The sequence below is a fragment of the Syngnathoides biaculeatus genome, chromosome 11 (genome assembly GCF_019802595.1).
Source record: "Syngnathoides biaculeatus isolate LvHL_M chromosome 11, ASM1980259v1, whole genome shotgun sequence".
NCBI lineage: Eukaryota > Metazoa > Chordata > Actinopteri > Syngnathiformes > Syngnathidae > Syngnathoides > Syngnathoides biaculeatus.
In genome coordinates, this window is record NC_084650.1 from 3,211,000 (window position 1) to 3,238,983 (window position 27,984).

The 27,984-nt window shown below is 42.8% G+C and overlaps 4 protein-coding genes across 8 annotated transcripts in view; 2 read left to right on the forward strand and 2 right to left on the reverse strand.

Annotated features, from left to right (window-relative positions):
* Positions 1–587, reverse strand: part of macrod1 (mono-ADP ribosylhydrolase 1) — a 199,239-nt gene extending 198,652 nt beyond the window's left edge. For 2 of the 3 annotated variants that reach the window (XR_009797287.1, XM_061836127.1), the window contains exon 1: positions 2–580. Coding sequence is in view for 2 of the 3 variants with exons in the window: in XM_061836127.1 (XP_061692111.1) it covers positions 2–359 (358 nt within the window). In the remaining variant the exon portion in view is untranslated. Of the gene's footprint in view, position 1 lies in introns of all 3 variants that reach the window. The other variant, XM_061836128.1, reaches the window with a different exon arrangement.
* On the forward strand, positions 197–14,896 carry fermt3b (FERM domain containing kindlin 3b). 2 transcript variants are annotated; one of them, XM_061836123.1, is made up of 16 exons: positions 203–334; positions 1,235–1,298; positions 2,299–2,423; positions 3,353–3,586; positions 8,394–8,510; positions 9,601–9,769; positions 9,984–10,086; positions 10,213–10,320; positions 10,463–10,597; positions 10,717–10,763; positions 11,578–11,702; positions 11,898–12,004; positions 12,086–12,307; positions 12,463–12,587; positions 12,732–12,873; positions 14,440–14,896. In XM_061836123.1, exons 3-16 carry the CDS (start codon positions 2,300–2,302, stop codon positions 14,617–14,619), a joined length of 1,938 nt encoding a protein of 645 aa, XP_061692107.1. In that variant the 5' UTR covers positions 203–334; positions 1,235–1,298; position 2,299; the 3' UTR covers positions 14,620–14,896. The 2 variants fall into 2 exon arrangements, with proteins under 2 accessions (XP_061692109.1, XP_061692107.1); XM_061836125.1 differs by lacking the exon at positions 1,235–1,298 and having other exon boundaries at positions 197–334.
* Positions 14,660–20,249, reverse strand: trpt1 (tRNA phosphotransferase 1). Of its 2 annotated transcripts, XM_061836131.1 has the most exons (8): positions 20,096–20,152; positions 17,237–17,318; positions 16,880–16,961; positions 16,021–16,190; positions 15,747–15,924; positions 15,610–15,666; positions 15,418–15,528; positions 14,660–15,341 (listed from the first exon to the last, which is right to left on the reverse strand). In XM_061836131.1, exons 3-8 carry the CDS (start codon positions 16,899–16,901, stop codon positions 15,322–15,324), a joined length of 558 nt encoding a protein of 185 aa, XP_061692115.1. In that variant the 5' UTR covers positions 16,902–16,961; positions 17,237–17,318; positions 20,096–20,152; the 3' UTR covers positions 14,660–15,321. The 2 variants fall into 2 exon arrangements, with proteins under 2 accessions (XP_061692115.1, XP_061692114.1); XM_061836130.1 differs by lacking the exon at positions 16,880–16,961 and having other exon boundaries at positions 14,662–15,341; positions 20,096–20,249.
* On the forward strand, positions 20,189–27,960 carry zbtb3 (zinc finger and BTB domain containing 3). Its single transcript, XM_061836126.1, has 3 exons — positions 20,189–20,324; positions 22,199–23,034; positions 25,200–27,960. Exons 2-3 carry the CDS (start codon positions 22,202–22,204, stop codon positions 26,134–26,136), a joined length of 1,770 nt encoding a protein of 589 aa, XP_061692110.1. The 5' UTR covers positions 20,189–20,324; positions 22,199–22,201; the 3' UTR covers positions 26,137–27,960.
* The last annotated feature ends 24 nt before the right edge of the window (positions 27,961–27,984 follow it).

Sequence of the window (27,984 nt, forward strand, 5' to 3'; positions counted from 1 at the left end):
CCCTTGATCTCTTTCCAGTCGCCCTCAGGGGCGTTCAGGTCAACTTTCATGGCTGCCATCGCCCCTGTGTGGAGACACCTTGTCAGCGCCCCTATGCCAATGACAATGCCCGACGTAGCTTGCTTCCTACGCGGTACAGAAAAATAATCCCCCGTGGTGGACCTCCAGTGAGTTGCGGTGGGGGTCGTAAGGTTCGCGGGGTTAATATAGCCGCGGACGAGACTTGTCGCTGGCCTCCTTCCCACCTGGATACCTCCAGGAGTTAACATAATATGCTTGAAACTGACACCGGCGGCCACACTCGACACAAGCCCACCAGCTGACATACGTGAAAGTAAGTTTGGAATGTGTTTCGCCATGTCACACTAAGTGGTGGGAGGTTTTACGCAAACACCACAGAGGTTAAATTGGTGTCAAATTCAAATGCAGACGTTTGGTTTCTGCCTCTCAACAACAACAACTTCTTATGTGCCCCTTTTTGGTTTGGCTGTGCGGAATGTTCCATCACATTTATAGGGGACGGGGGTGAGAATTAGTTGCAGCGAAGCATTTTCGATAGATCGTTGCGCCAGGCGTCGTACTTAATCGGTTAATAGCACTAAAGTGTGTCTGTTTTATGTGAACTGTGTTTATTTGTTCACATTACTAAATGCAAATCCTGATGAATAAAAGTCCTAATCGAAGCGACCAAGCGTGCTTCTCTGGTGATCCCTTCAAGGACCTTGGGAAATATGAAACACTAGTTGTCAACAGTTAAAAAAAAAAAAAAAAAAACCTTATGCGCTTGTTTATAGCAAAACTTTACAGCTCTTGGGGCAGAAATTCGATTTTTTTTTAATAGAAAAGTCGGTTCATTCCTGGAAGACTTAAAACAAATACATAAAAGGTATATAGAAAATATGTATGTTTGTTCATGATAATATTACCAAAACATTTAATAGAATGAATTCAAATGTTTAATTGCATTGAAATAGAGAGTGGCACTGTATTTTGGCTAATGGAGTACACGTGTATTCAGTATATCATCCACAGTCCACAGTATGTATCACCAGCATGTCAATCAAAAGTTGTAGGCCCAACTCTTGTACATTTCCGCCAGACGGAAACTGACAAAACGAGAAAAAAAAAGGAACATACCACACAGACACAGTTAAGGACCACAGCCTGCCCTGCCAGAGAGAGGAGAAACGTCTTCGGCACACTTTTACATGACAGTTTGGACTTTTTTTCACAGATCTCAAAGAGGTGCTGCCTTCCTGGTCCATATTTTTTAAAAGCTGTAACAGAGGAGACTGACGGTATTGTCATTATATATGCATGTAAATGTGTATGTGTGAGTAAGACAAAGAAATGATGCAAAGTGATGAAAAATGTACGTGTGTAACTGTTTCCACAACTGTCTTTTTTTATCCAATCAGGGAGGTTACAATGTCACAATCCATTTGTATTTCGATTCAATTTTATTCCAAAACAGATTAACAGAGGTAAGGTTTAGTCTTCCAAAAGTGGCTCAAATGGGTCATCAGAATTTTAAATCTAGAGACAAAAACATACACTTAATGTATGTGCATGTGGTTTCATATATTCACATGCAGAGGACCGTATTGGCATTGAATGAATTTTCGCCTTTGGTGTTTTAAAAAAAAAGCGGAAGTGTGTTTCCCTGGCGATTAAGGCAGAATAGGAAGTGCTTGTCACATTGGACAGGCTTACACATCAAGTGTGTGTATCATGTGAGACTGAGCGTTAAAGTGTGCTCAAACATCTTTAGCCGAATCATCGTTGGTGTAATTCAACCTTATCCTAACCCTATAAACAATATCCCATGCTTGAAAATGGATGCATTCCATGTGATACATTTCGAAAATATCTGTCATGCATTATTATAAATCCCACATCCGTTCCTGACAAGACAGGTGCTGCTGCAAAATGATTGGATCTTACATGGTGGGACGTGTGTGCGGATGTAGTGGGATGACCATTACGAATGTGTATCATGTTTGTACTAAATAAAAACAACTAAGCTTGTTATTTTTAGGTTTAAGGTTGAGGTGAGGGTTAAGGAGGTTTAGGATTGGTAAATGAAGGATTAGTGTTGGTTAGGGTTAGGACGAAACACACTAATGCCACCACACCCAAATCAGATCGGTACACATCTGGAAGCACTTAGGCGTGTTGTACTGGGATACAGCAGACAATCATAGTGCGGCAGCACTTGTCCTGGCTGCCGTTATTATTGGAGCATGGCATTTACTGCCAGGAAAGCACGTGATTCCTAGTAAGCCGTCTGTCATTTAGCATGGCAGCGTGGGACTTGTCCATCTCAGTTGAGGACCTGGGGCCTGACGCCCCACCTGTCGGCCTCAGCGTGACCTCTGAGCTCCACGTGGGAGGCGTCATCCTCAAACTGGTGGAGAAGACACGTGAGTCACAGTCTTTCTCTTTGTCTCAGATGCATGGATACCAGAAATTCACTGACTGGACACCTAACGATAAACTAATTAGTAGATTAATGTTTTGACATATGAATTTGTGCAGAGCCTTTGCAGGAGTGTCAAAATTTTAGCCACGGGCCATGTTGTAGTTACGGTTTTCCTAAGGCCGTTGTTTTGACTGTGAAACCAGAGAAATATCACTTCATATTATTGCATAGACATAACAAATACTGTATATCACAGGTGTCAAACTAAAGGCCCAGGTCCTAGATCCGGCTCGCCACGTGATTTTATGTGGCCTGGGGAAGCGAATTGTGCGGCAACTTTCATGATTGTTGTTCAAATCTATCCCGAAATTTAACATTTTCATATTAATGATTAACGTTGGGATATTGCGGCACCATAATGGCCCTCTGAGGGAACCGTAATTACAATGTAGCCCGCGACAAAAATTTGTTTGATAGCCCTGCTAGATGAATAACCATTTCTGAAATCAGAAGTCAAGGAAAAAAGGGTGATTGGTAACGAAAAGAAAAAACTCCTTGCAATAGTTTAACATTTATTATATAGGAAAATTTTCAATTTCAGTATGTATCTCAAGGGAAAGTGCTTCTACTCTTCTTTTTTTTTAATTCATGGTTATTGTGACAGAGCCTTTCATGTTTTCCTCTGCAGTCGTCTGAGTTTTCCACAAAAGACAACTGACATGCAGTTTCTATTCCTTTGGCAACATGTAGCAACAAAAACAGTTTGAATGTAATGGTTAGATTCAAAACAAAACTTTTGCATGGTATTATAGGCCATCAATACGATGGCACTGACCGATGATATCATTTCTAAAGTACATACAGTAAGTGAACTACAGGTCCAAAAGGACTGTTCAACCTTCATTGTGTGTGTGTTTCTGTCCCCTACAGAAATCCAGCGTGACTGGTCAGACCACGCACTGTGGTGGGAGCAGAAGCAGCGATGGCTGCTGCGGACATCCTGGACTCTGGAGAAATATGGCATTCACGCCGATGCTCGTTTGCTCTTCCTGCCCCAGCATAAGCCCTTAAAGTTAGGCCTGCCCAACGGCGTCACCCTGAGGCTATGTGCCTGCTTCTCCAACCCTGTCTTCCAGACTGTGATGGGTATCTGCACACTGCTCAGTGAGTGTGGTACTTTCTTTTACATTTTTATTTGATGCAGTATCCTTATATAAAGTCAACATATTTCCACATCATCGGATGCTAGCCGATCGCAGGCCACAGACAGACAAACAACAGTCACGGTCACAATCACACCAAAGGGCAATTAAAATCAACATTTTTTAGATGTGGGAAGAAACCAGAGTGCCTGGAGAAAACCAGCGTACGCACGGGGAGAACATGCTAGCTCAACAAAGACGGCGCTGAGATCTGAACCCTGGTCCTCAGAATTGTGAGGCCAACAATCTCACCAGTTGCGGCACGGTGCCACCACCATTAGATATTTCAAACTGCTTATTAATGGTTAATTGCAAGAGGACTCTGCATCTTTGTAAAAAAAAAAAAATTAAGCGGTATTAGCACCTTACTGGTGACCTTTTACTGCTTGCTCAATGACTGTTTTTATGTCTTTTTGTCTGTTGCTGTACCAGAGAAGCTCCAACTACCGGAGTCAAATTCCTTGTGTGCTTTTGACATACTTGAGTAATAAAGATGATTCTGATTCTGATTTGGATGAGGTCTTGTAGGAGACTAATGAGGGACTTAATTCAGTATAGATGTGCATCTGTTTTTTTTCTACTTATTATCGCAAATATGGGAGGTTTTATTCAGTGCAATGTGTGATTCACTGTGTGAATTATAGAAATTAATGTGAGAAATGCTTTGTACAGGAACATTAAGGGGAGATGACTGTGGTCTGTGGTCAGCATGCCAATTACACGCTCCCTCAGAACTTGAGACATATGTGGCAATATGCTGTGTGATAAAATTGTACACAGTGGTCTTTTATTGTGGTCAGCCAATGGGACACCTGTACAATAATCATTGCCAGGGGTGTGGCCAGGTCACTACCGTGTACACGGTTGCCTCCGATAGCAGCTCCTCACCCACGCTTCATTGCTATTAATTATGCCAGATATTTAAGCCTCATGTGTGGTGTTACTAGTTGCCAGTCCATTGTGTGATACTGCATTAGTCTCCCGAAGTACAAGAGCTTCTTGGAGTGTATTTGCCTCAATGCCATGGCCCAGCTTTCCTGTGCTACTAGAATGTGGTCCAATTAAGTCTTGTTTTTTCCTCATAGTTATCGGACCTCATCTTTCATGTTTTTGGACCTTGCCTTTTGCCACGTGTTTTTGTGCTTTTGCCTTTGTTGGACTGCTTACCTATCTATGACCTCTGCCTGATTAAAGTTCCCTCGAAAATCAAGTCACTGCCTCGGAGTCCTGGTCCTGCCCCATGTCCTATGAACGTAACAGAACAAACTGGCCAGAACAGCACCCGGTGGGGAAAAAAGCGGTGTTGCCGGTCACACCGCCAGTCTGCCTCCCAGCGCACTCAGCCTTCCGACCAAGTGTTCCCTCTACGAGTGGGTTCTGTCTTTATGTCCGCTCTTTTCTTTTCACCTGCACCCCCTACGTTTTATGATTATCCTCCACACCCGTTCAACGCCACGTTTTTTTAGACTCGGATTTTTCTGATTTTGAGAAGGCCCTTGACGTTAAATGACCACTTGCCTGATTCTGACTCAAAAGATGTTTTTTTCCCTTTCTATTCTTAGGCCAAGTCGATTTGTGTCACCTCTACCCCTCTCTTGCCCCCGTGGGCATAAGCCTTAACTATTTTGGGGCACCCCTTTGGCCATTTATCTGGGACGCCCACGTGGTGGCCAGTGGAGACGTCCAAGTAGAGCTCAGCTTTATGGCTCCCGCTTCACTCCACCCAAGCCAGACCAAGCAAAATCGCCCTTGCGTCAACTCGTTCCATACTACCCATGTATCCAAGTGTACCTTCCTAAGTCCCTGTGCACTCTTTCCCACTTGTATCTACTCCTACCAAGCCTTGATTGCGCTCATGTCTCAGCGGTGCATGACCCCAAGCCACCTCTTGCTCCTGCCTCAGTGGTGCCTGACCCACAGCTGACTCTTGCTCCTGCCTCGGGGATGCCTGACCTGCAGCCCCCTCTTGCTCCTGTCTCGGCAGTGCCTGTCGTAGATCCGCCTCTTGCTCCTGCTTCGGCGGTGCCTGACATGCAGTCGCTTCTCGCCCATGCCTCCGTGGTGCCCGAGCAGCAGCCGCCGCCACTCCCCCTTGGCTTTGCTGTGCCCAAGCAGCAGCCGATGAGTCAATGCTCGACCAGCAGCAGCTGCCACCTCACGCTCATGCCTTGAGAGTACCAACGCAGCAGCCGTCACCTCTCGCCCATGCTTCGTTGATGCTCAACCAGCAACAGCCACCTCTCGCCCATACCTCAACAGTGCTCAACCAGCACCAGCAGCAGCCGCCGCCACCTCTCGCCCACGCCTCGGTGGTGCTCAACCAGCAGCATCAGCACCTATCACCTCTCACCAATACCTCGGCATTGCTCGACCAGCAGCAGCAGCAGCCGCCGCCACCTCTCGTCCATGCCTTAGCGGTGCTTGACCAGCAGCAGCCGCTGCCTCTTGCTCCAAGCGCCTTGCTTGGGGTGGTCTGGACGGCCACCAGACAGACTGGGGTCCGACCTATCCCATCTAACTGGACACAAGAGGCGTGGTACACCCTGAACTGTTCACCAGCCAATCGCAGATTATATGATATACATTTTAGTCACTCTATAAATACTTAATAATTTAATTACGTTGAAATTGAAGGCCCGTCATTTTAATTGTATTTAGGCCAGCCGAAAAGGACACACCACTGCTAAAAACATTTTCAGTATTAGTTTGTGATAACTGGCTCATACCATGCGGGCAAGGATCGCGACTTTTGTTGACAAGTGGAATTCAGCAGCTTCGTTATGCAGTGCTGCCAACAAGTGAAAATGAAAATTATGTTTTGTGTGGTCTTTCAGTGGATTCACTATATGGTGCCATTACAAAACGTTGACAACCTGCCTGGTTGCAACGCCCTAGCTCTGCATCTTGTCATCTACCTATTTGCAATGACCCTGAGGTGTCTTGAATTCATAACCCTCTGAACTGGAGTGAGATGCGCTACCATTGCAGCACAGAGGTTGTGATGATAGAGACCAAAATGAATAAATTGGCTGGTCACAGTCAGAGGCACTGCTAGCATAACAGAACAGCTTTGCAGTTGCACCCGACTTCCCTTGTGAGCTGACAAACAAGTGAAAAATCAGTTGCGATTTTTCACAGGCAATTGACTAAATGTTAAATAGCAATATATATGCATAGTGTAAAGTCCAAGTTGACATCAATGGAAGCTGAACACATAACCTTCTGATTCAGTCAAACACACGACTGCTACCCCAGACATGGGTGCCCTAATTTGCCTCAAGTGTTTATTCATTTATCCCTGTCTAATTCTGATTCCCTTATATCACTGTACCACAGTTTAGAGGTTAAAATTTCATGCAGCGGCATTCCTAGAATGTAATATTTTTTCACTGAAATTAATTTATTCCCAACTGTCAATTCTCTTTCTTTTTTATTGTTTCTCCTGTCTGCACTACTTCCAGTGTATATGAATGTTGGATTTTTATGTCCAGTCGGATTTCAGCTTCCATGTGTTGCCGTGTTATTCAAATCTGGTCTATAAATCACTAAATGATTTCCTGAATACATGAAAGAAATGCTTCTGGAATACAAACCCAGTAGAGCTCTGAGATCGACTGACTCAGGTCAAATAGTGGAGTGCAGAGTCCAACGCAAACATGGTGAAGCAGCATTTAGCTATTATGCTGCACACAAATGGAATAAATTGCCAACAGAGGCGAGACAGCCCCAAGTGTGAATGTTTTTAAATCCAGGTTGAAAACTTCTTTTTTCTCTGTTTTTTTTAGAATATATTTACTTTTTGATCATATTACTTGCACTGTATGTGGTTTTAATTGTCTTTTTTTAATATTTTTTCATTTTTATTGTTTTGATGCCGTTTTAAATGTTTTATCTCTTTGTTTTCAAATGCCTTTAAAGTAAAGTACATGTAAAGCACATTAGTTACCTCATGTATGAAATGCGGTATACAAATAAATTTGCTTTGCTTTGCTTGAATTGCTATGTGATAGTGGTGGTACTAGTAAAGCGGAATTGGAATAGAATGAAATGGAATGGGCATGGTAGGGCAACTGGTTAGTGCAGTGGTCTCACAGTTCTGAGGACCAGGGTTCAATCCTGGCCCCGCCTGTGTGGAGTTTGCATGTTCTCTCGTACCTGCATGGGTTTTCTCCGGGCACTCTGGTTTCCTTCCACATCTCCAAAATATGCAACATTAATTGGACACTCTAAATTGCCCTTAGGTGTGATTGTGAATCTGGCTGTTTGTCTCAATGTGCCTTGCGATTGGCTGGCAACCGGTTTAGGGTGTACCCTGCTTCCTGCCAGCTTGACAGCTGACATAGGCTCCAGCACTCCCGGGACCATTGTGAGGATAAGCAGCTCAGAAAATGGATGGAATCAAATTAATATGTTGAAATATTGCATATTTATTACAGTGCCATTGATTAAAAAGGTACAACCGCGGCAGCTGGTTTAAGACATCCTCGTCGTAAACTTTGCTCAAGCCAAGCTATCATATATCATTCCTTTAAAAAAAATGTTAAGAAACTGAACATTTTGGGGGTAAATACTGTTTTCACTGCTTTTCTGTCATAGTTGACTCAAGTAACTTTTTTTTCCTGTTTGTTTATTCTTTGTGGCTACATGTACATGTCAAGTGAAATGACCACAATGTGACTTGACAGTCATCACTCACTGACATGTTTTCACACAGTGCCAAATGAAGGTATGAATTAAATATAACATTTGAGTGGATTTGATCTCCCCAGACATCCGCCATCCAGAGGAGCTCTCACTCCTTCGACCTGTAGAAGAGAAAAAAAAGAAGAAGGAGAAGAATTCAGCAGAGGAGATTTTTGATCTGACTGCGGTGCCCCTTTCCTCAGGTACACCCCTCTTTATTAAAAACACCACTTGGCTTAATTGTTCAGTGTTTGGAAAAATTAAAAGAGGCAATTGAGGTATGAAGATAAGATATCATATTGGAGTACATGTCATTTGTATGACGGTTGACAGGGTCAAATGTGCTGCAAGAGGCAGTGTTGGAGGACTGCTTGGCATTGGGGCTCCCTTTTCATGCCCCGCAGCAGCTCCTCCTAATTGTTCTCTTGTCGAGTGCCCCCATCTGGCCTCCTTTCCAATAATTAAAGGACATACTCCCGTCCTCAGACTGGGTGGGGACTGGGTGCATCGCGGGTCCTGTGCGTTGCAGGGCCATCCTGCTCTCTTGGGAGTGGAATTTGTGTGTGTGGTGGGTGGGTGGGGGGGGGGGGGGCATTGTGTCTATGCACCACCCGCCGTGTGGCCTGTGCCTCAGGAAAGGCCAGCGGACCACCCTGGCTCCCTTGGCACGGGACGTGTCCTATCCACTGGTTTGCTCTCAGGTAAGCCTCTGGACCTCGTCTTGTCCTTGATCGATTGGGTGGGGTCCTTCGCCTCCGCAGTGGAGGCACAGCAATTGTAGGACATTTCTGTGAGCCTTTGTGGATGTAAATGTGTCAATTCACTTGCCTGTATCAATAGGCACACAACGCCAGGACTCTTTCATTGGGTGTGGGTTGGGTGTTGGACCATGCAGTGATTGCCCCCCACTTATACTTTGGTTTTATAGACTTCTGTAATTCATTTAGTCAGTCCCACCACACTTCAGTTCTATAGCCAGGTTCATGACCCTTGTCCTGGATGGTTCTTTTCCTGTCCTTGTCCTGTCCAATTTTGTCCCATCCTTCCTTCACAAGGTGCCGCGTTACAATCTCATGCAACATCCATATTTGATGTTTCTTAATGTTTCCATTCACATCCTAAAGTCGTTGCCAACTATTGGGGTAGAATGCAAATTAGAGCATATCAGTCTTTTAAAAAAATATTTCAGTGAATAGTTTAAAAAAATACAAAGAAGATTGTTTCTTTATTGTCTGAATGTACTGCAAAACTGTACACTATCGACTCCGTTTTCCCACTACCCCTGATACGCAGCATCCCGGCCCACTTTGTACAACGGCATGCCAGCTCATTTTGCTGGCTCGCCTCTGTTGGAAGCCATCTACAAGATGCTGTCAGTCCCTCAGCCTCCCCCTGCCCCTGAAGTCATAAGCAAGCAGTACCGGCCTGTCAGCGTGGTGGACAAGGCCCACATCCACGGCAGGTACGCTTACCACACACGCGTGCTTGTACCGTATGTTGAACTCATTAACGGAATATGTCGTAAAATGATGTGACTGCAGAATAGATCTCAATTTGTAAATGTATTCAGAAAGTTAACGTTTTTTTATGAAAATGTTTGACTCAAGCATATAAATATATAGTAGATCAGATAAGTGCATGTAACCGTATAATGACATAATAATACTTTCCCTCAGGTGGTTGGATTCGTCCCGTTGTCTCATGCAGCAGGGCATCCAAGAAAATGACCGACTGTGGCTTCGCTTCAAATATTTTTCCTTCTATGATATAGAACCCAAGGTGTGTCAGTCTGTCTGTGTTGTTGTTAGAGTACGCGCAAACTGTAGATTTGTGTGTGCTGGCGTTTCATCTGTCCTTTCCCTCTCTCAGAATTCATGCTCAAGAAAGATGTTTGTATATTTTCAGTACGATGTGGTGCGTCTTACCCAGCTGTATGAGCAGGCTCGCTGGGCCATCCTGTTGGAGGATATTGACTGCACAGAGGAGGAGATGATGCTCTTTGGAGCTTTGCAGGTAAAGTACAGAATGCAAAAAGAAATATAGGAGAACCAGAATAATAATCTCCCTGTTTTGAACAATCCGTGTCATGCAGTGTCAACAGGATGCTGTTGTTGTTTTAATTACAACCTTGTATGCATCTAAAATTAACTTGCAGTACCACATCAGCAAAGTGTCAGAGTCAGAGCCTCAGACGAGGAATTCGGCCGCTGCCATGGACGACCTTGAGTCAGCGCTTCAGTCATTGGAAGTTAAAATGGAGGGCGAGGGCAGTTCTGCCTCCGAGATGCTGGTCAGAAACCATGAGTGGATATCGCTGTCTTTCAGTCAATATCATCAGCCTTCTGAGCATTTCAAGAACTTGGACAAGACCACCATACAACCGAAACATTTCCTTTTCTTTTTCTGCAGGATAATATGACCGCACCTGAACTTAATGATTACCTGAAGATTGTCAGGTACACATTGATACAAACGAAATAAACTATTTCTAACCTAATCCTAATGCAGTAATCCACTGCTATTCATGGGGATAACCCCAATAGCTAGACAATCAAATAACTGATGCCGCCCCCACCCCTCAGAAATGTTTATAATCGCTTTTATTAATACTTGAAAACATAAGTTTATATTTTTATTTACAATCACGTGCTGCTATGACATTGCGAAATTACACTAACAATCCAGGCTCCTTCGTGACCTGTTCCGGCAGTGCAAAATGTTTCTTTGTCCCGATAACTTCAACATAGTTCCTTGAAATCAATTCCCGTTTAGACAGGATATTAGTGCCCTCTGGTGGCATGTTATTGCATTGAATCAATTTTAACTGGACTGTTCTGGTTGTCTTAGGAGCTGTTTCACCTTTCAAAAAAACAGGCTTCTTCAGTTCATCACGCACACAGACGAGTGAGGGAAGCTCTGGTTTTTGTGTGGCAACACTTTGGGTGAAATCACAGTTACTATTCCATTCGTTTTTAAGAACAATACTGGTACATGCATCTGAAGGCCAAAAGTGGCTGTGTTGATAGTCTGGTAATCCAAGACAACCAGAACCAAAATGGAGGAGAATATTCACAGGCAATTTAGAGCAGGATAGAAAGTTTTTTTTTTTTTTTAATGCAAATGGTGAACCCCAAATACAGTTTAATGTGAAGCACATCTCCCTGAAAATATTTCCTACTAGATTAGAGAAAAAACAGAGCTACAGTACATGTTTGTAAGCCTTTTTAGCCCACATGGTTTTACAACATGTTATACCGTAATGTGATTCAGGCCAAAGAAGTTGACTCTGAAGGGATACAAGCAGTACTGGTTCAAGTTCCAGGACACTTCCATCTGCTATTTCAAGAGCAAAGACGAGAGCATCGGAGAGCCTATTCAAAAGATTAACCTCAAAGGTACAAAACTGTATTGTTGCATGAAGAGGGATTTTGACACAGAAACAAAAAAAGTGTTTCCATAGCATTTCAGTTTATGCCGAAGACCACGTAAACATTCATTGTGTAGTTAATTTTGATTATATCATTGTTGGCCTTCGAACCACATTCTTAGCACGGCATGGCACAAATGATTTACTTTACTTTGATACGCAGGCTGTGAAGTGGCACCAGATGTCAATATGGCAGCTCAGAAGTTCCTCATCAGGCTGCTGATACCAGCTCCTGAGGGCATGAATGAAGTTTATCTCCGCTGTGAAAACGTAAGACCAAACCATACACATCTCCCTGTTTCAACATTTTGACAAGGATATCTCTCAATCATCCCTGTCTTTGTCCTATAGGAGGAGCAGTATGCACGGTGGATGGCTGCATGTCGCCTGGCCTCCAAAGGCAAGACCCTGGCAGACAGCAGCTTCCACAGTGAGATACGCAACATTCGCTCCTTCTTGGCAATGCAAACTACCAGCTCAAGTTCTCATGGCAATGCAACTGCTACGGATGAAAGCATAAACACCCACAGTTTGGTTTCACCCCGCTACCATAAGAAGTACAAAATCAAACAGGTGGGAAAACAGCAAGACGGGATGAAACACAGAACATCAATTTGCCCAGTGACGTTATCTGATCAGTGTTCATAAGACAAGACCTAAAAGACTTCACTTTCACAGTAATACAAATGTCAAACATCTTGACATTCTGAGTTTGTGTGACCACACAGCTGACTCCTCGTATCCTGGACGCCTACCAGAATGTGGCTCAGCTCTCGGTGGTCGATGCGGTGTCTCGCTTCCTGCAGATCTGGCAAGCCCTGCCCGACTTTGGCCTGTCATATGTCGTAGTCAGGTCCCGTCTAACATTTGTTTTCAATCTTTTACAAGTTCACTCATTAAATTAAGGGAGTACTGTCATAATACCCTACATTTCCAAGGACGGCTTAAGGTTAGGGTCAGAATGAATAGGAAACAAATATTTTTTGTTGTCTAACAGGTTCAAAGGAAGCCGTAAAGATGAAGTGCTAGGTATCGCTCCAAACCGTCTGATCCGCATAGACCTGGGTGTGGGTGATGTGGTGAAGACTTGGCGTTACAACAACATGAAGCAGTGGAATGTCAACTGGGACATTCGACAGGTGAGTTTCTCATATACTGCGCTTTGAGATGGGTTTCAATCTATTTTCCACTCATGAGCGATGTGTTGTTGCTAATTAAACTACCAATAGAATCCCACCTCACAGTTTACTGTAACAATGGTTTATTTAGCTGTATGGAAGAACTTGACCCAATCTATCAGCTTTAAAGTCAATCAAAACAGCGAGGAAATGAGTCTGCTCTTGTTCTTACTCTTCTCCAGTGTCTTGAGATATGAGTGACCTGTCCAATGATTTTTTTTTCAAGATACAAGCTATTGTTTAGACCTTTTTTTACATTTTTTAACTTTGAATTGCGAGGAGAAAGTTGCTGTGTGAGTACTGTATGGTGGCAGTGAACGCTACCAACTCGACCACAAGCAGCATCTTGACAGATGTGCATCTTTTCCCATATGCTGAAGTAATAAATGGTACACATCTCCACACTTTTCAAACTGAGCCCATTTGCTGCCGGCGTAATTTTACCATTTGCTCACCTTTTGGCCATGTGTGTTTTCTGGGTGGAGAAACCCTGAAGTGTGGGTGTTCCCTATCATATCTGGCCTAGTGCACATTTTCTCATCTTGACTCCAGAGGCTCTAGTAACCCTATAATATAATAATTATAATACAGTAATAACAAAATCACTGGATGAGCCAAAATGTCCTTCAACTAAGCCACAACAAACCTGAGATAATTGTTTTTGGCAATAAAGAAAATAAATTGCTTTTGCTGGGACCATATGGCCCATAGTAAAAAAATCCTAAAAAAAAAAAAAAAAAAAAAAAAAAACACTTCAAGCTTTTTAAATGGCTGACGGGTCAAATTTTGTCAAACTAAACATCATTCAATTGCTTTAATCAACACAGTTTCGCTTCATGCTAACAATTTTAATTATAGGCGTAATATATTTTTTATCCTTTGTGAAAATGACTCATGTATTTGTTATAGAGCCCTAAGTGACTTTGATGGTCACCCCAGAATGAGTAGCAAGATGTCCATTGAATTAGCTCAAAAAATATGGCAACAATTGTTGTTGTTTCGAATCTATTTAATGTTGTAATTACTGTGTTTTTGTAAAGTAAGTTATGACTGATTATTAATAGTTTTTGCAAAACACATATTGCAATTTTTGTTTTTTGGAAAGCCTTTAACTTCCATTCAAAGAAAGATGATTTGAGTCTTTTGACCAACAAATGTAGTCACGCAAAAATTAAACTCATATCTTAAGACATCTCTGTATGTTAGTCCATCAAAGCAAAAATTAAAATTTACGAATACACACCAACATTTTGTCAAAGGAGGGAGTTACATAAATTAGTGGAGTAAGGTTTGGTAAACCAGGGGTTGTGGGTTCGGATCCCACTGGGGCCTCCACTCCCTGAGAAGGGTTGCGTCAGGAAGGGCATCCTGCGTAAAAATTGTGCCAAACATATGTGCGTTCATCTGAGATGACACGCTGTGGCGACCCCGAAAGGGACAAGCCAAAAGAAACTTAGTTTTTACTCATACATTCTGCAAAAAGGTAATTGCCATTGTTTGTGTAATTTCAAACATACTGTATCACAGGTGGCCATTGAGTTTGAGGGGAACATCAACATTGCCTTCAGCTGCGTGACGGCCGACTGCAAAATTGTTCATGAGTTCATTGGCGGCTACATCTTCATGTCGACCCGAAGTCGCGACAAGAGCGACAAGCTCAACGAGGAGCTCTTCCACAAGCTGACAGGCGGACACGAGGCGCTCTAGGACTCAAACACACCAAAGGATCTGGATTTTTTGGGACCACTATTGGGCAGAAAACCGTGTTGATAAGACTCGTACCCGTGTGGCAAATGTCAAAAGATCAAAGATAAAACAAAGTTAAAAATTACACACACCAAATAATCAGTGACCAATGTGTAGCACATTTACCTCATTGTTAGGTTCTCAACACAAAGAGCAGATGAATTCCGGAAGAAAAAAATAGATGGCAACACCAAATGCTTATTATTTGCCCTTTTAATAAAATAAATTGTTTCTCATCCTCACTTGTACTCACACCCAGTTTTCAAGGCATTATAAAAGCTCAAAAGCACTTGTAACGAAAACGTGAACAATCGTTAGAAATAGCCACTCCCAAGACTTCCCAACATTTGCTGTTTGCTGAGAGCAACTGTGCCCCAGTGTTCTGAGGTTTGGGGTTAAAATTTTAGCGCCGGCCTTTCCGTGTTCTTCCCCTGCTTGGATGGGTCCTCCAAATTCCTCCCACATTCCCAAAATATGGTTATTAAATAACTGAAGACTCACTTTGCCCATATGTGTGAATGTCCCGGTGTCACCTGCCTTTTGCCCAAAGTGAGCTACAATAGGCTCCAGCTCACCAAAGACTTGAATATGCGGCATAGCAAATGGATGGTGGGATAGACTTGTTGATCTTTAGATCAATTGTTGCTCAATCTTTTGCTGGCATCACAGTGGCAGAATGCTCCCTAAAAAGGAATGATCCATCTGAACACCTTTAGGATGAAAAAAACACTCAATTGATCCACATGATGAATAACTTACTTGTAGGCTTGAGCCGAATGGCTCGGCTGAAGTACACCGGGGGTAGTTTTCCCTCGAAGTTTCCTGTTGTCAGCAAAACACGGTTCTCTGACCAGAAGAACTCAATACCATCTGCCAAGTCACATTCAGCCTAGTGAGCCTTTTTAGTTACCAGACCTGGACTGGACATCAGTCAACTGTGTTCAGTCTTACCAGCAAGAGCTTTGGGTACGTCAATAAATATAACTAGATCACAGTCTCTTCTCATACCTGGCAGAAATCCACAAAAAGATGCTGTAATCTAAAAGCGAGTGTCTTCTGATGAAAGCACACAGTAAACATGAGCATACCACTGATTACGCCATTTTCCTGTGGCAAGCCTGGGGCCAGATGGATGTGCGTCCTCCTCATGCGGCTCAGGCCATGCTGCTGGATGGAGCTCCAGTTGTGCATGTAAGATCCATGAACAGCCTCAGCAGGACAGTCTGGAGACCCAGCCAGAACTGGCTTCAGCTCCAAATCTTTTACCTGGCACAAAACATCCAAATGGTATTAAGAGACTCTGAAATCAAATATGTATAGGACTTTAATGGGTTGAGGATTGAGCTCGACTGAAGCGTGTACCTGCAATGTATGTCCCTGATTGGCTCGAATCTGCATGCGGCCGTCTTCTGGGTGAGCACGGATCTTAAAACGCTGCTTATCATTCGTGGCTACAACTCTCTCAACGTCATCCAGTTTGTACGAGTGGAATTGCGGGTGAGCAAGGATGTCCTCCACAAAGAGGTAACCATCTATGAAGAGTTACCATGACTTGGGACACATCACAGCAGATCTACTAATCACTAGTTTGTCTGTGCAGATTTTTGAGGAACACATTGGACTGTTTTAAAAATGTTTTGCTCATTATAATGAGTTGAATAATAGTGATACATAATCCCGTGAAAAGAAAATGGGTCACTGATGGGGTAGTGGTACACACAACGGACTTTGGTGTGTTCAATAAAGAAATCACTTAAAACAAAGCCCGTCCAGACAAGATAAAGTCAGACAAAAGATCTAAAAAAAAGCATCAACAAAATGATACGAGGCAAAGAAATTCCAGAACAGTCGAGAAATACATCAATTGACACCTGTCAATTTGCCAAGCATTCCAAAAGCCATTTCAATTTGGAGGATTCCAGTGAACCAGAGGGTGAGTCATTATCCTCACATGGAGGAAAAAAATGGGACGGGGAGATCATTCTGAGGAGCAGCAGGCCTACAAAGCTTAGCCCAAGAGAACAGCAATGACTCAACCATGAGGCCACAAAGTAAGGCAGGACAACTTCTAAAGAATTGCAGGCCTCCCATGCCCCGTACGAACAGCCACTTTGGTGCAGTTCTCTATGGCAGCAGTCCACAATATTTTTTTGCATCATGGTCCGGTTTCACATAACATTTTGGCAGACCACTGTTTTTGCGCACGCTGACGGAGTCCTACCCTGCACACACTGAACCACCATCACAGTTGTTTGCAGGGACCTTTCTTGAGCGCCATGGGCTCACAGCTCACTTCAACTAAACTGAAAAGGAACAATTCAGTACATTCTCTCAAATGTTTTGTTCATTTGAATGAGTTGTGAATAATACTGATCATGCCCTGTCCATCTCCCTACAAATCCCCAAAATGAAAAGTGGTTCGTTGCATGTAAACAAGAACTAAAATCTGGTGTGCTTCTAATAATTTCTATCCACATGCAAACCACTTAGAGTAAATGCACTCTACTTTTTGAGTTGTCAAGGTTTATCTATTTTTGGCTATGCACTACAGAGAGAGGAGAAGCTGTTTTTAACTCACCCGAACTTAAGGGTAGACCCATGTGGTTGGCTCCATGGCGAAGAGCATATGACATAGATTTAGACAACCTCACATCTCTGTCCTGGTCGGGGTGAGAAGTTTTGATTTAAAATAGGTTATATTGTTCTTTTGCTCCAGAATGCCATGTAACGGATACTGGGCCTGTAAATATTTGGGCAGTGGGCAAAAGTCCAAACAGTGGTGTTACATACACTTCTTTGGTCTATTTGAATTCTCAGGTCCAGTGGAATCTGTTTGTCAACAATTCAATTTATGAAGTTGTTGTTTTGTTCTTGTTTCAAAAAAAGAAAAGAACTTTGTTGCGTTACATGACACTTCCGGTTAATGAACAGTCTTGGCATGACCAAATGACATAGAATAAAAACTAGACTGCGCACAGACCCATTTCACGTGGTAATTCGGCTTCAACTTCCGGTCAGGGCAAAACATTGCTTTGGGTATTAGTTGACATCCTTTGACATCCTTACAATTGTACATTGTGAAGCATAATAACATCGAATTTAATTGGAATATGTTGGGTTTAGCTTTTTTGGTGTCAATACGGTTAATTCTTGTTGCACTGTTGGCTGTCAAAATCGTGCAGGCGGTCGCAAAGAGGTAACTTTTTCGTTGTAAGTGTGTTTCAGTTTAACCTTCATAATTAATTATTATAATTATGAATGTGGAAAATATATCAATACCGTGCAGATGAATGTGTTTGGAGTTTAGATCTAGGTGTATAAGAGGGTTCTGTCACTGATAATATATATTCAGTATCACAGGCATATATCACAGCTTCATCACAATTATTTTGTATTACAGTCACTGATATTTCAGTATCACAGGCATATGTCACAGTCTGATCACAATTCTTGTATATCACAGTCACTCATATACATTTCAGAATCAGTTTATCACTATTATTATGTATTGCAGGTCGTATAGTGTTGAATATAAATAATGTTACAAACGTATCTCAATATATGTATAGAGCTCATGCACCCACGTTATAAAATCACATGACATCACCATATTGCCGGTCTAACAAAGCATTTTTGCAAGTTAATTCCATTAAGACGAAACAAAAATGCGTCTTGTAGTACGACATCCAGAGTTTTGTCCAATACCGTGAAACATTTAGAAGGGGATAATAAATGAAGGTACGTTGAAAAATTACCCATATTGAATGCCGAAGTTGATGTTTTCGCCAATATGAAATTGGACCGTTAATTCGCTTCTGCTTGTCTCGGACAACTGGATCTACACTTGTATCTGGTGAGTTATTGGTCGAGATTTACACAAAAAAGTTTGAAAGCGGATAAAAGTCTGGATGCATACAAATACTTTGTTGCTGTATCTGTTCTCAATCAGGAATAAATCATAGTGATGGACCGATTCATATTTTTTTCAATACAAACACCAATATTTAAATGAATGACCCCTGGTTTTACACAAACTAGCATTCATTAACTATGACTGGGGAAAAAACGTGGGACAGGGAGTCGTCTCCGCCATACACGGAAGCGTACTGCAGACACACGTTAACCTCCGTAAAGCTCATTTTTTTTAATCAGCATTGTTCTCAAATGAGTCAAATTGGTATTATAAATACTTCTTGGTAATTTGAGATTGAGAAGAATAATTCCTACCTGAAATGAAGTGATCGATAGACAGGCATGTGTATTTGGTTGGGCACCTTCCATCTCGTTTAATTGCTGAAATCCATTGATCTTTTCTGCTCTTTTCAGCTGGTATTCCATAGAATGATCTCTTTGAATATCTGTCTTGTCTGACAACCAACAGCATAACAGATCTCAGCCATTGGGAATATTCGACTCAATGTCTCCCACAATGTCGAGCAGCTCTGTTTGACCGGCAATAAGGTGCTGTGAAAATGCTAACATCACGTGCACGAGCTCTATAAATGAGTGGAAGTGTGTTGATGTGTATGTGAGACGGATTGCACATGTGTGCTGTGTGCTAAGAGCCAATAAAGCGACTATAACAGCGAATCGATGCGCCGTGTTATTACTACTCCTGCCATTGAGCTTCAGAGGTGCAACGCGAGAAGGGAGTTCACCTCGAGGAGGACAACCTCGGCCCAGGAGAAGACGTCTCCCCTGCGTCTCCCGATCATGGTCAGGCAACCGGAGCAGGAACAGTTAACAGTGTGGATATGTGTGCGGAATTTATTGATTACATTTCCGAGATTGTTCATCCTCTTGTACAAAAAGTGTCCGGAAAATTCCTTGTAATTTGTGGAATATATCGAAATGCCTGCTACCCTAAGACAAGAGGTGGGCATGGCAGTTGACATGTTTGGCATGGGGAATATTATTGAGGTCTGGACCTCCTATTATTTATGTATGTGTCAATGTATCTTCTAAACCTTCCTGGGCATGCTGTAAATGTTTACATTATATTCATGTCTCTAGGGATCCAAAACATCCCAAGTATTTAGATTTATCACATCGTTTTCCATAACAATGTATGTTTGTTTACCATGCTTTTGCCCTGATCGGAAGTCAGAGCCTATTGACCAGAATGCGCAATTTAGTTTTTATTCCACGTCATTGGCATGACCACACAGAAGGCTCAGCTCTTATGCTTAATCCCATTTAAGAATTGTGAATAATCACGATTTATCACAATTACTTGCAGAACTCAAAACTAAATAAAATGAATATATTCGAAAGAAAATGTAACTTCATTACTAGAATGTCAAAAACATCTTTTAAACGTTTAACTTGAATGACGACACAATACTGTAATGCCTCTGTGACCCGTCTTTTTGGCACAATCACCTGTAACCCTAAATAGTGAGTACTTTTACAATACTACCTCTTCCACATTACTCACCTCTTCGCGACCACGTCTCCCTGTCTTTCTTCTTCCTCCTCCTCTGTCAGACTCGAATAGGAGGCCCGCCATTGACTGGTTTGTTTGGAGAGTGATCACGTGGCCACAGGAACGTTGTCACATGATTCTCTCAACATTCTCGCACTTCCGGTGGAATTGGAGCTGACAGAGGGTGTTTCAGAGGATTACTGTCTTGCGGTTTGTCGTGGAGGAAATACAGTCGCTGCAGGTAAGACAATATGCTTCGTTATTGTATTGGCATTTAGAACAGACTGCAAAAGCTAATCTGGTATCCAAGTAGAGTTTGGGCATTATGGAAGCAAGTGTTGGAGGGATGTGGACGGCTAACTGAATTGTTAGCCAAAATAAGGTTGTTGTTGTTTTATGCTACACGTGTTGCTTTAAGACTTGCTTGCGTCGCAATCATCTGGTTACATTTCTTATGTTGTTTTGCTCACTCATGCTCTGCGTTAGCGTTAGGGTTATCGTTGATTAGGACATGTTACCATGGAAACGTGGTCTCGAGCCGAACAGTCAACTGACAGTTGTCCATGTCCCGGTTTTGTTTTGTTTTTTAAATCAATCCAAGATCATTTGAAAACCTTTTCCACCCCTAATGTGACGTACAACCTGAATAGCTCAATTTAAGGTGGAAAAAAAATGTAAAACTAAGTTTAATAATTGTGGTTGTAGAGGCGTAAACGCCTTCTTATACAGAATGAGAATCATCGTTAATGGCCAAGTGTGTAGAACACACAAGGAATTTTTCTCCAGCGGTTGGTGCTGCCATGGTACGACATACAGAAAAGAAAACAGAGAACAAGGAACATCATAGCAACAAGAACAAGACATTTGTGTATATAGGAATTATTCCTTATAAGACGTGCAAGATGTGAAATCTATATAGATAAGCAGACAGCTTCCTCAGCATCAGAAAGCTATCATTATTGAGATGTATAAGGAGATTGGTACAAAGGAAATTCCAAAGTACATTGGTACCACAAATTACGAAATTAATCCATTCCGGAAGTAATTTCGTAAAAACGTCTAGTACTGGTTGTTAAGTATGTGTGATAACAATCTCCCATTTTCTTCATATCTCTGGGCTCTGGGTAGTCTGGCAAGATTGAGAGCTTTTTTTAAAAAAAAGAAATACATTTCAGCCTGGCTACATTTTCTGAAAACACCTGCATGTGGTAAAATGTGTTGTTGTACTCTGAAACCAACACTGAACTCTTTCGCCTTGGTTTCAAAAGTTATGTTTGCTGCAAACAAAAAATTTGTCATCACCAGTACAACACCAAACAGTCTGCTCCAAAACTATAGGAACAGCAAGGTCAATTATTTTGTTTTTGTTGTATACAGAAGACAATTGGGTTTCAGATCAAAAATGAAAATGAGACAAAAGTTCAGAATTCCAGCTTTTATTTCATGGTATTTACATCTAGATGTGTTAAATAACTCAGAACAGAGTACCCTTTCTTTGAACCTACTCACTTTTCAAGTGAACAGTATTGGAACAAATATTAAATTCATGTGACATGACGGACATTTAATATTTGGTGACATAACCCATAATACTTGCATCAAGCCTGCATCCCAATTACTTCACCAGACTGTTCCATACTTCATATGAAATAATTTTCTTGGTCTCTACTGCAGCCACTCTCAATTTTTTTTCCCAATTGAGTTATAGGTCACAGTAAAGGTTTAAGTGTTTTCAAGTGATCTTTGTCTCGTTTCATGTATCACAAAAACCTGATTTTTCCAATGTTATGTGTAGACTTTATACAGTATCTCTCTATTATATATGTGCCCTGAGATTGGCTGGTGACCAATCGGCAGTGAACCCACCTCTTGCCTAAATTCAGCTGGAAGAGGCTCCAGTTCCCAAGATCAGGTCCTTATAGGGTGTTCAGTTCATGTTAGTGTAGAAGTGTACATCATCATACTGTGTAAGTGTGAAGGTTATTGGATATATAGCAAAATGAGACAGACTGATTATTACAAACTGCACGTACAATACTGTATGAAATGTATGAGTGACTGTGTAATTCAAAACTGTATATTCTAATCTTCATATTCATCCTCTTTGTTCTTCAGATCATGGAGTTTCCTCAGCATTCTCAGCAGCTGCTGTCAGCTCTGTGCTCCCAGCGGCAGCGTGGCTTCCTGTGTGACTGCACCGTCCTGGTGGGATCATCCTGTTTCCAGGCTCATCGTGCTGTTCTGGCCTCCTGCTCACCTTTCTTCCACATGTTTTACTCTGATTCTCTCGCTAGCACCAGTGCAAACTCTTCCAACGGCTTTGTCACACTTGACAGTGACATTGTCACGGCAGCCGCCTTCAGCCTGCTCCTGGACTTTGTTTATGAAGGGGTGCTTCAACTGGAGAAGTCTCCACCGGTGGAGGATATATTAGCAGCGGCTAGCTTCCTGCACATGAACGAGGTGGTGAGGGTGTGCAAAAGGAGACTCCAAAGACGAGGCCCTCTGGCTGAGGCGGATAGCACTCGCTCTGAGGAGAACACTGGGACAAGGAAGCCAATAGAAACACTGAGCCGGGATGAGGGGGATGGTGGACCTGAGTCTGTGGTAACCATGGCAGCAGATCACTTGAATTCCATTGCCATGACAACATCCCTCTCATCTGTGTGCGTCACAGCAGGACAGAGTACATTGGAGTCTGTCAAGTCTGAGTACAGGGTTGATGGGGGTTCATCGGAAGCACAAGTTAAGACTCCCCCAAGTCCTGATCTCGCTGACACCACGCAGCCTGGTATGGATGCCTCTTCTCTGTTACCCCGTGGAGACTTGGTGCAAGGACCCGCTGTGGGACAGTCTACCCAAGAATCAGGAGGTTCCAACAGAATGAGCATAACCAGTCACGGTGATGCCTCAGCTCTCTGCAGTCCATGCAGCACAACTGAGACATACAGGTAGAAGTATTGGTTGAAATTGAAATCTCGACAAGAGACTGTTCGAAAAGGCGCTTAGCTCATTTTGGGGGAAATTAAAAAAAAAAAAGTGAAAGCATGCCACCGCCATTGGATGTCTCATGGAAAAAAAAATGGTGGTGCCAGTCTGAGGCTGTAAATCACTTAACTATAACTGATCACGGTTATCAAAGTTGCTACACAGTACTGAGGTTCTAGGTTCAATCTGTTGGGATGATTTGTTCCTTGGCTACCCACACATTCCAAAAACATGGATGGTATGTTTATCGATGACTAATTTGTCCACAGGCATGATTAAGAATTCAAATGTTTGTTGATCTTTATGTGACCTGCAGCTGGTAACCAGTCCTGATTGACCCTGCCTCTCGCCCAAAGTCAGCCGGGGGTTGCCTTCATTTCGACTATGACATTAAGGATGCTATAGAAAACGGATTGATGATTGACTGTCACCTGCATGTCAGACATGGCACCTGTAAAGCTGACATTTACAGTGGCACTGTGTACATTTGGTGGTGCTGTATTGGGGAATCCAGGAACTCAGCTGATCTAATCAACCTCTTAATGCTGCCACGATCATATCAGTTATAGAAATCATAATTTCTTCTCAATTCAAAAGTATTCTAGTCAGTATTTAGCCAATCATGACAATGGATTACAAAAAAAAAAAAACAGTCACCACAGATCCTGATTCTTAACTGTATTGTGTGTAGATAGCTACAGACACGTTTTGATAGTCTACCGTTCAAAAGTTCCCCCCACTGAACTGCCAATCACAGGACGGAAAAATACCCACGTAATTGTCACGCCCCATCGGAACGAGAGTAGGACCCAAATGCAGGACTCGGACGATGCAAGGTAGTTCAAGGAGGAACGTTTATTATATGCCGAGGTCGGGGATCGAGCAGGCAGTCAGGTGCAGCAGCGGTAGTTGGGACGTCGGGCGAAGAAAGCAGGTGAGCGGGCAGGCAGGAGTCGGTACACAGGAGAACGATCAAGGCAGGCAGAAGTATCAAAGGAGTCAGGCTTACACGGTTGGTCAGAGAACGGGCGAAGGTTGGTACACACAGGTTCGATCAGGGATACCGGAGCACACGAACGGGACATGAAGATCAACGAACTGGCGCCGGCCAGTTGTCATCGGGGTCATATAAATACATAGCATAATCAGGCTGCATGAGGCGCAGGTGTGCACCTCCCAATCAGAGCAATCGCGGACACCCACACAGCCCGGGCTGGAGCGGCAGGATCATGACAGTAATTATGGCTGCCCCCTGACGCGAATTTAAAATCTCTCTCTTTGAAGGTCTTGACGAACTGACAAATGGCTGATTTAGTCAGAATCTAACTAGCACCAATATCCTTACCTGTAAAGCCCTTTGTGTGGGGGGTGTTAAATTCATTTTCATGATATAAAGGGATTTTGCAATCAATTTCAATACATTTGATCACCTTTCATAATATTCTGGACTACATTCAAATTGTCATCATAAAGGATTAAGATGTATATTTTGTGAAAATGTATATTTGTCATTCTCAAAACTATTGGCCGCCGCTGTAGCTAGCACGAATGATTCTGAAGTCTCTGGGCACATTAAGTTGACAGGGCAGAACATAAAGCTTGAAATCTGATGGGGGGAAAAAATAAAATCCACTTACACAATCTGGAAATAGCGCAGCCAAGACAAACACTATGAAACCAACAGAATAAGACTTTGGAAGATGTTAACATCCATCCATTTTCTTTGCCGCTTATCCTCACAAGGGTCGCAGGAGTGAAGGAGCGTATCCCAGCTGTCAAAAAGCAGGAGGCGGGGTACACCCTGAGCTGGTTGCCAGCTAATCGCAGGGCACATGGAGACAGACAATAGTCGCGCTCACAATCACATCAAGGGGCAATTTAGAGTCTCCAATTAATAAGATGTGAACAATGGAACAAATAATTTAGGACATTGATTCAGATAGTGTTTAAGGCTTAGGCAAAAGACACGACCACGACTGGGAGTTTTAAGACAAAACATTTTTTTTCATGAACTGAGAATTCTGTGAGAACTTTTGTAAAGTCTGACTTCTAAAAAGGCATCATGACCTATCTTTTAATAAGATATGCTGTTATTTTCTCATAATCAAATTTGTCTTCTTCGTCACAGTACCAGCCAGCAGCCTTCCTCATCTTCCCTGGTTTCAGATGTCCACGCTAGCTGTCCACCAGTGGTTGGTCACCAATCAGAATTCTACACCTCATCAGGACACCAACTGGCCCATGACAAGGAAACTCGAATAGGAACTTCAGACTGTGATCGCAAAGGTACAACAGGGGGAGAGCAACACACAGTCATGGTGGTGCATGCACAAAAGGAGTTGACACTTTCCCATTCACATTCCCAATTTCAAAACCAGAGCCCCAGCTCACTCCGATGTGGAGGCCAGAACTCCACGCCTCAGACTCCTCAAATTGTGGGTGCCCCTGAGATGGAGACCATAGGAAGAGCTCACCCTCTTATAAGATTACCGAGTGTGGACGATAACGGTGACACTTCGAAAGTCAAAGTGGAGGCTATTGTTATTTCTGATGAGGAACAGGAGGAGGAAAAAAGGGAATGCAAAGCGAGCAAGTCAGTGATTGAAGTAGACGAGGACTTCGAAGATGACATCCACGATGAGGAGCTGAACACACTCTCCTCCCGCCAAATAACTTCTGACTACACCTTTGCTCTCTCCCCATCATCCGCTTCTTCACTGGCTGCTACGTTCATTTCTCCACCGTCCACGACACAGCAACACTCGGACCAGGCACCCTTTTTAACAGACTTCCAAGACACTACAGGAGGCACTGTGGAGGATGTCCCGACCTGCTGCGTCTGTGGCAAAACGTTCTCATGCGCGTACACGTTAAGACGCCACGCCATCGTGCACACGAGAGAGCGCCCCTATGAGTGCCGCTACTGCTACCGCAGTTACACGCAGTCGGGAGATCTCTACCGACACATTCGCAAGGCTCACGACCAGACATCGCTACCAAAACGCAGTAAGACCGATGTGGAGAACCTGCAACGAACACAACCACCACCACCACCACTTAGCTAATAAACATCAATTCCTTCTATTTTTATTCCACTTTTCCCATTGAGTGTCATGAGGCAGCTGGAGCAAAAGGCGGTGTAACATTCTGGACTGGTCGCTAGTCAATCACAATGGACATATGGAGACAAACAACTCTTCTCACCTATATTTACACCATCATTGTGTGGGAATTGAACCCACACTACCAGCTAACTGCGACAGAATCAGTGACTCAAGACTCCCTAAAGTAGTAAGTCCAATTTAACCCCTAAATCTAATTTATCAATCCTTGTATTGAATCTTATTAGTCCCTGTAGGGGTCCCAAACTGGGCCTAATAAAATGTCTATAGAGGGTGTGTGTACAGGGACTATGCTTCTGGTGAGATAAAATTTCTTTTGTTTAAATATGATGAAAAATATATGTCATATTTTTCAGACTATGTCGCAGTTTTTTTCATAGTTTGGCCCAGGGTACGATTTATTTTCCAGAGTGATTTAAATGTGAAATTATTAACACATTACATCCATCCATCCATTTTCTGATTCGCTTATCGGTTATTTTCCCACTGACAACCGTAAGACAGTGCTCTAGGTCTAGGTCTTATAACAAGTGAGAAGGACTGAACAAAAATGCTATTGAAGAGAAAATTATATTCTGCAGATTATTTTAAATATCATTGTTATGATATTGCTAACCAATGATGACAAAAGTACTTCTTACCGTGAATGTGACTTGTGGTGCTTCATACGTCGTTAGATTAAGCTTCATGCAGCCGTTGAGACTACCGTCCGTTTATCGTAAATGTAATTCAATTTTATTTGCCGTCATGATGGTGAACAGTTCTTTCCAACAAAGGCATATCTTTTTTCGTTTGATTATCTTGTTTTTTATGTGAAGTTGGCAAAATGTTTATTGAGATCGAGGACGAATGCTTTGGCATAGTCCCCATCTGTGAATGTTGACACACAGCAGAACCCTCCTGCTCCACAAAAACTGTCCATTCTTGTTGAAAACTTCGGTGGTACTCAGATTTTTTTCTTTGAGTGACCTTTGTCAAAAGTGTTTCCATAATTATGTAGTTGTTCCGACACGATCGGCGTTTGACCCTAAGCCTGTGGACTACACCAACCTTACTAGGACAAACTGTCTCTCCGTCATTTCTGTTGCCTGCCGCCCCAAACTACGGCAACCCCGCTAGGACAAACCTCCTCTGCGTCATTGGCATTGCCCACCTGAGAGAAATCGCATGTACAGTATGTCGTTATGAGGGCTCCGCGACCCATATGCAACCACCAAAGGAGCCAGGTATGGCTCGCGAGCCATAGGTTCCCAACCCCTGTCGGTGTGGGAGCAGTGACGGATGGAGAGCACAGCTTCCGGCTGAATCTGCCATGCAACTTTTCGGGAAGTCATTGGATGGCTCCACAAAGTATGGGCTTTCATGACAACCAAAACCATCATGTCGGGATTCAGAAAGGCTGGAATAGGCGAGTTGTAACTGCAACCGACAATGAATCTGATGTAAGCGGCACGTCGTCTACCTCTGGAGTTGGCAGACTTGTTTAGAAGTGACACCAAGGATGAAGATTTCATTGGATTTTAGCCAGGTATTTGGAGTGACTCGAATTGTTTAGGTAAACGTCTTACTATATTATTTATGGTATAGTTATCGGAATAACTCTTAATGTGTTAACATACCAGGCACGTTCTCAGTTGTGTCATGTAACATAAGCACACGGTTCAGGCTGTTGTTGCCACTATTCTACTTTTAAATGTTTCATCATTTAAATTTTAAATGACATGTCTGTTCTTGGTGTTGGATTTTATCAAATAAATTCCCCCAAAAATCCCATTTATACGCCAGTGTGAC

What these genes read in the sequence shown, in the direction of transcription:
- fermt3b (XM_061836125.1), top strand. Translation starts at nt 2,300, where the DNA reads ATGGCAGCGTGGGACTTGTCCATCTCAGTTGAGGACCTGGGGCCTGAC. An exon ending in TCTATGATATAGAACCCAAG is followed by an intron (nt 10,087 to 10,212) that starts GTGTGTCAGTCT and finishes GTATATTTTCAG; the next exon opens with TACGATGTGGTGCGTCTTAC. An exon ending in TCAAAAGATTAACCTCAAAG is followed by an intron (nt 11,703 to 11,897) that starts GTACAAAACTGT and finishes TTTGATACGCAG; the next exon opens with GCTGTGAAGTGGCACCAGAT.
- trpt1 (XM_061836130.1), bottom strand. Translation starts at nt 20,167, where the DNA reads ATGGCGGGCCTCCTATTCGAGTCTGACAGAGGAGGAGGAAGAAGAAAG. An exon ending in GGGTCTACCCTTAAGTTCGG is followed by an intron (nt 16,191 to 17,236) that starts GTGAGTTAAAAA and finishes AACTCTTCATAG; the next exon opens with ATGGTTACCTCTTTGTGGAG. An exon ending in GGAAAATGGCGTAATCAGTG is followed by an intron (nt 15,667 to 15,746) that starts GTATGCTCATGT and finishes GATTTCTGCCAG; the next exon opens with GTATGAGAAGAGACTGTGAT.
- zbtb3 (XM_061836126.1), top strand. Translation starts at nt 22,202, where the DNA reads ATGGAGTTTCCTCAGCATTCTCAGCAGCTGCTGTCAGCTCTGTGCTCC. An exon ending in AGCACAACTGAGACATACAG is followed by an intron (nt 23,035 to 25,199) that starts GTAGAAGTATTG and finishes TCTTCGTCACAG; the next exon opens with TACCAGCCAGCAGCCTTCCT.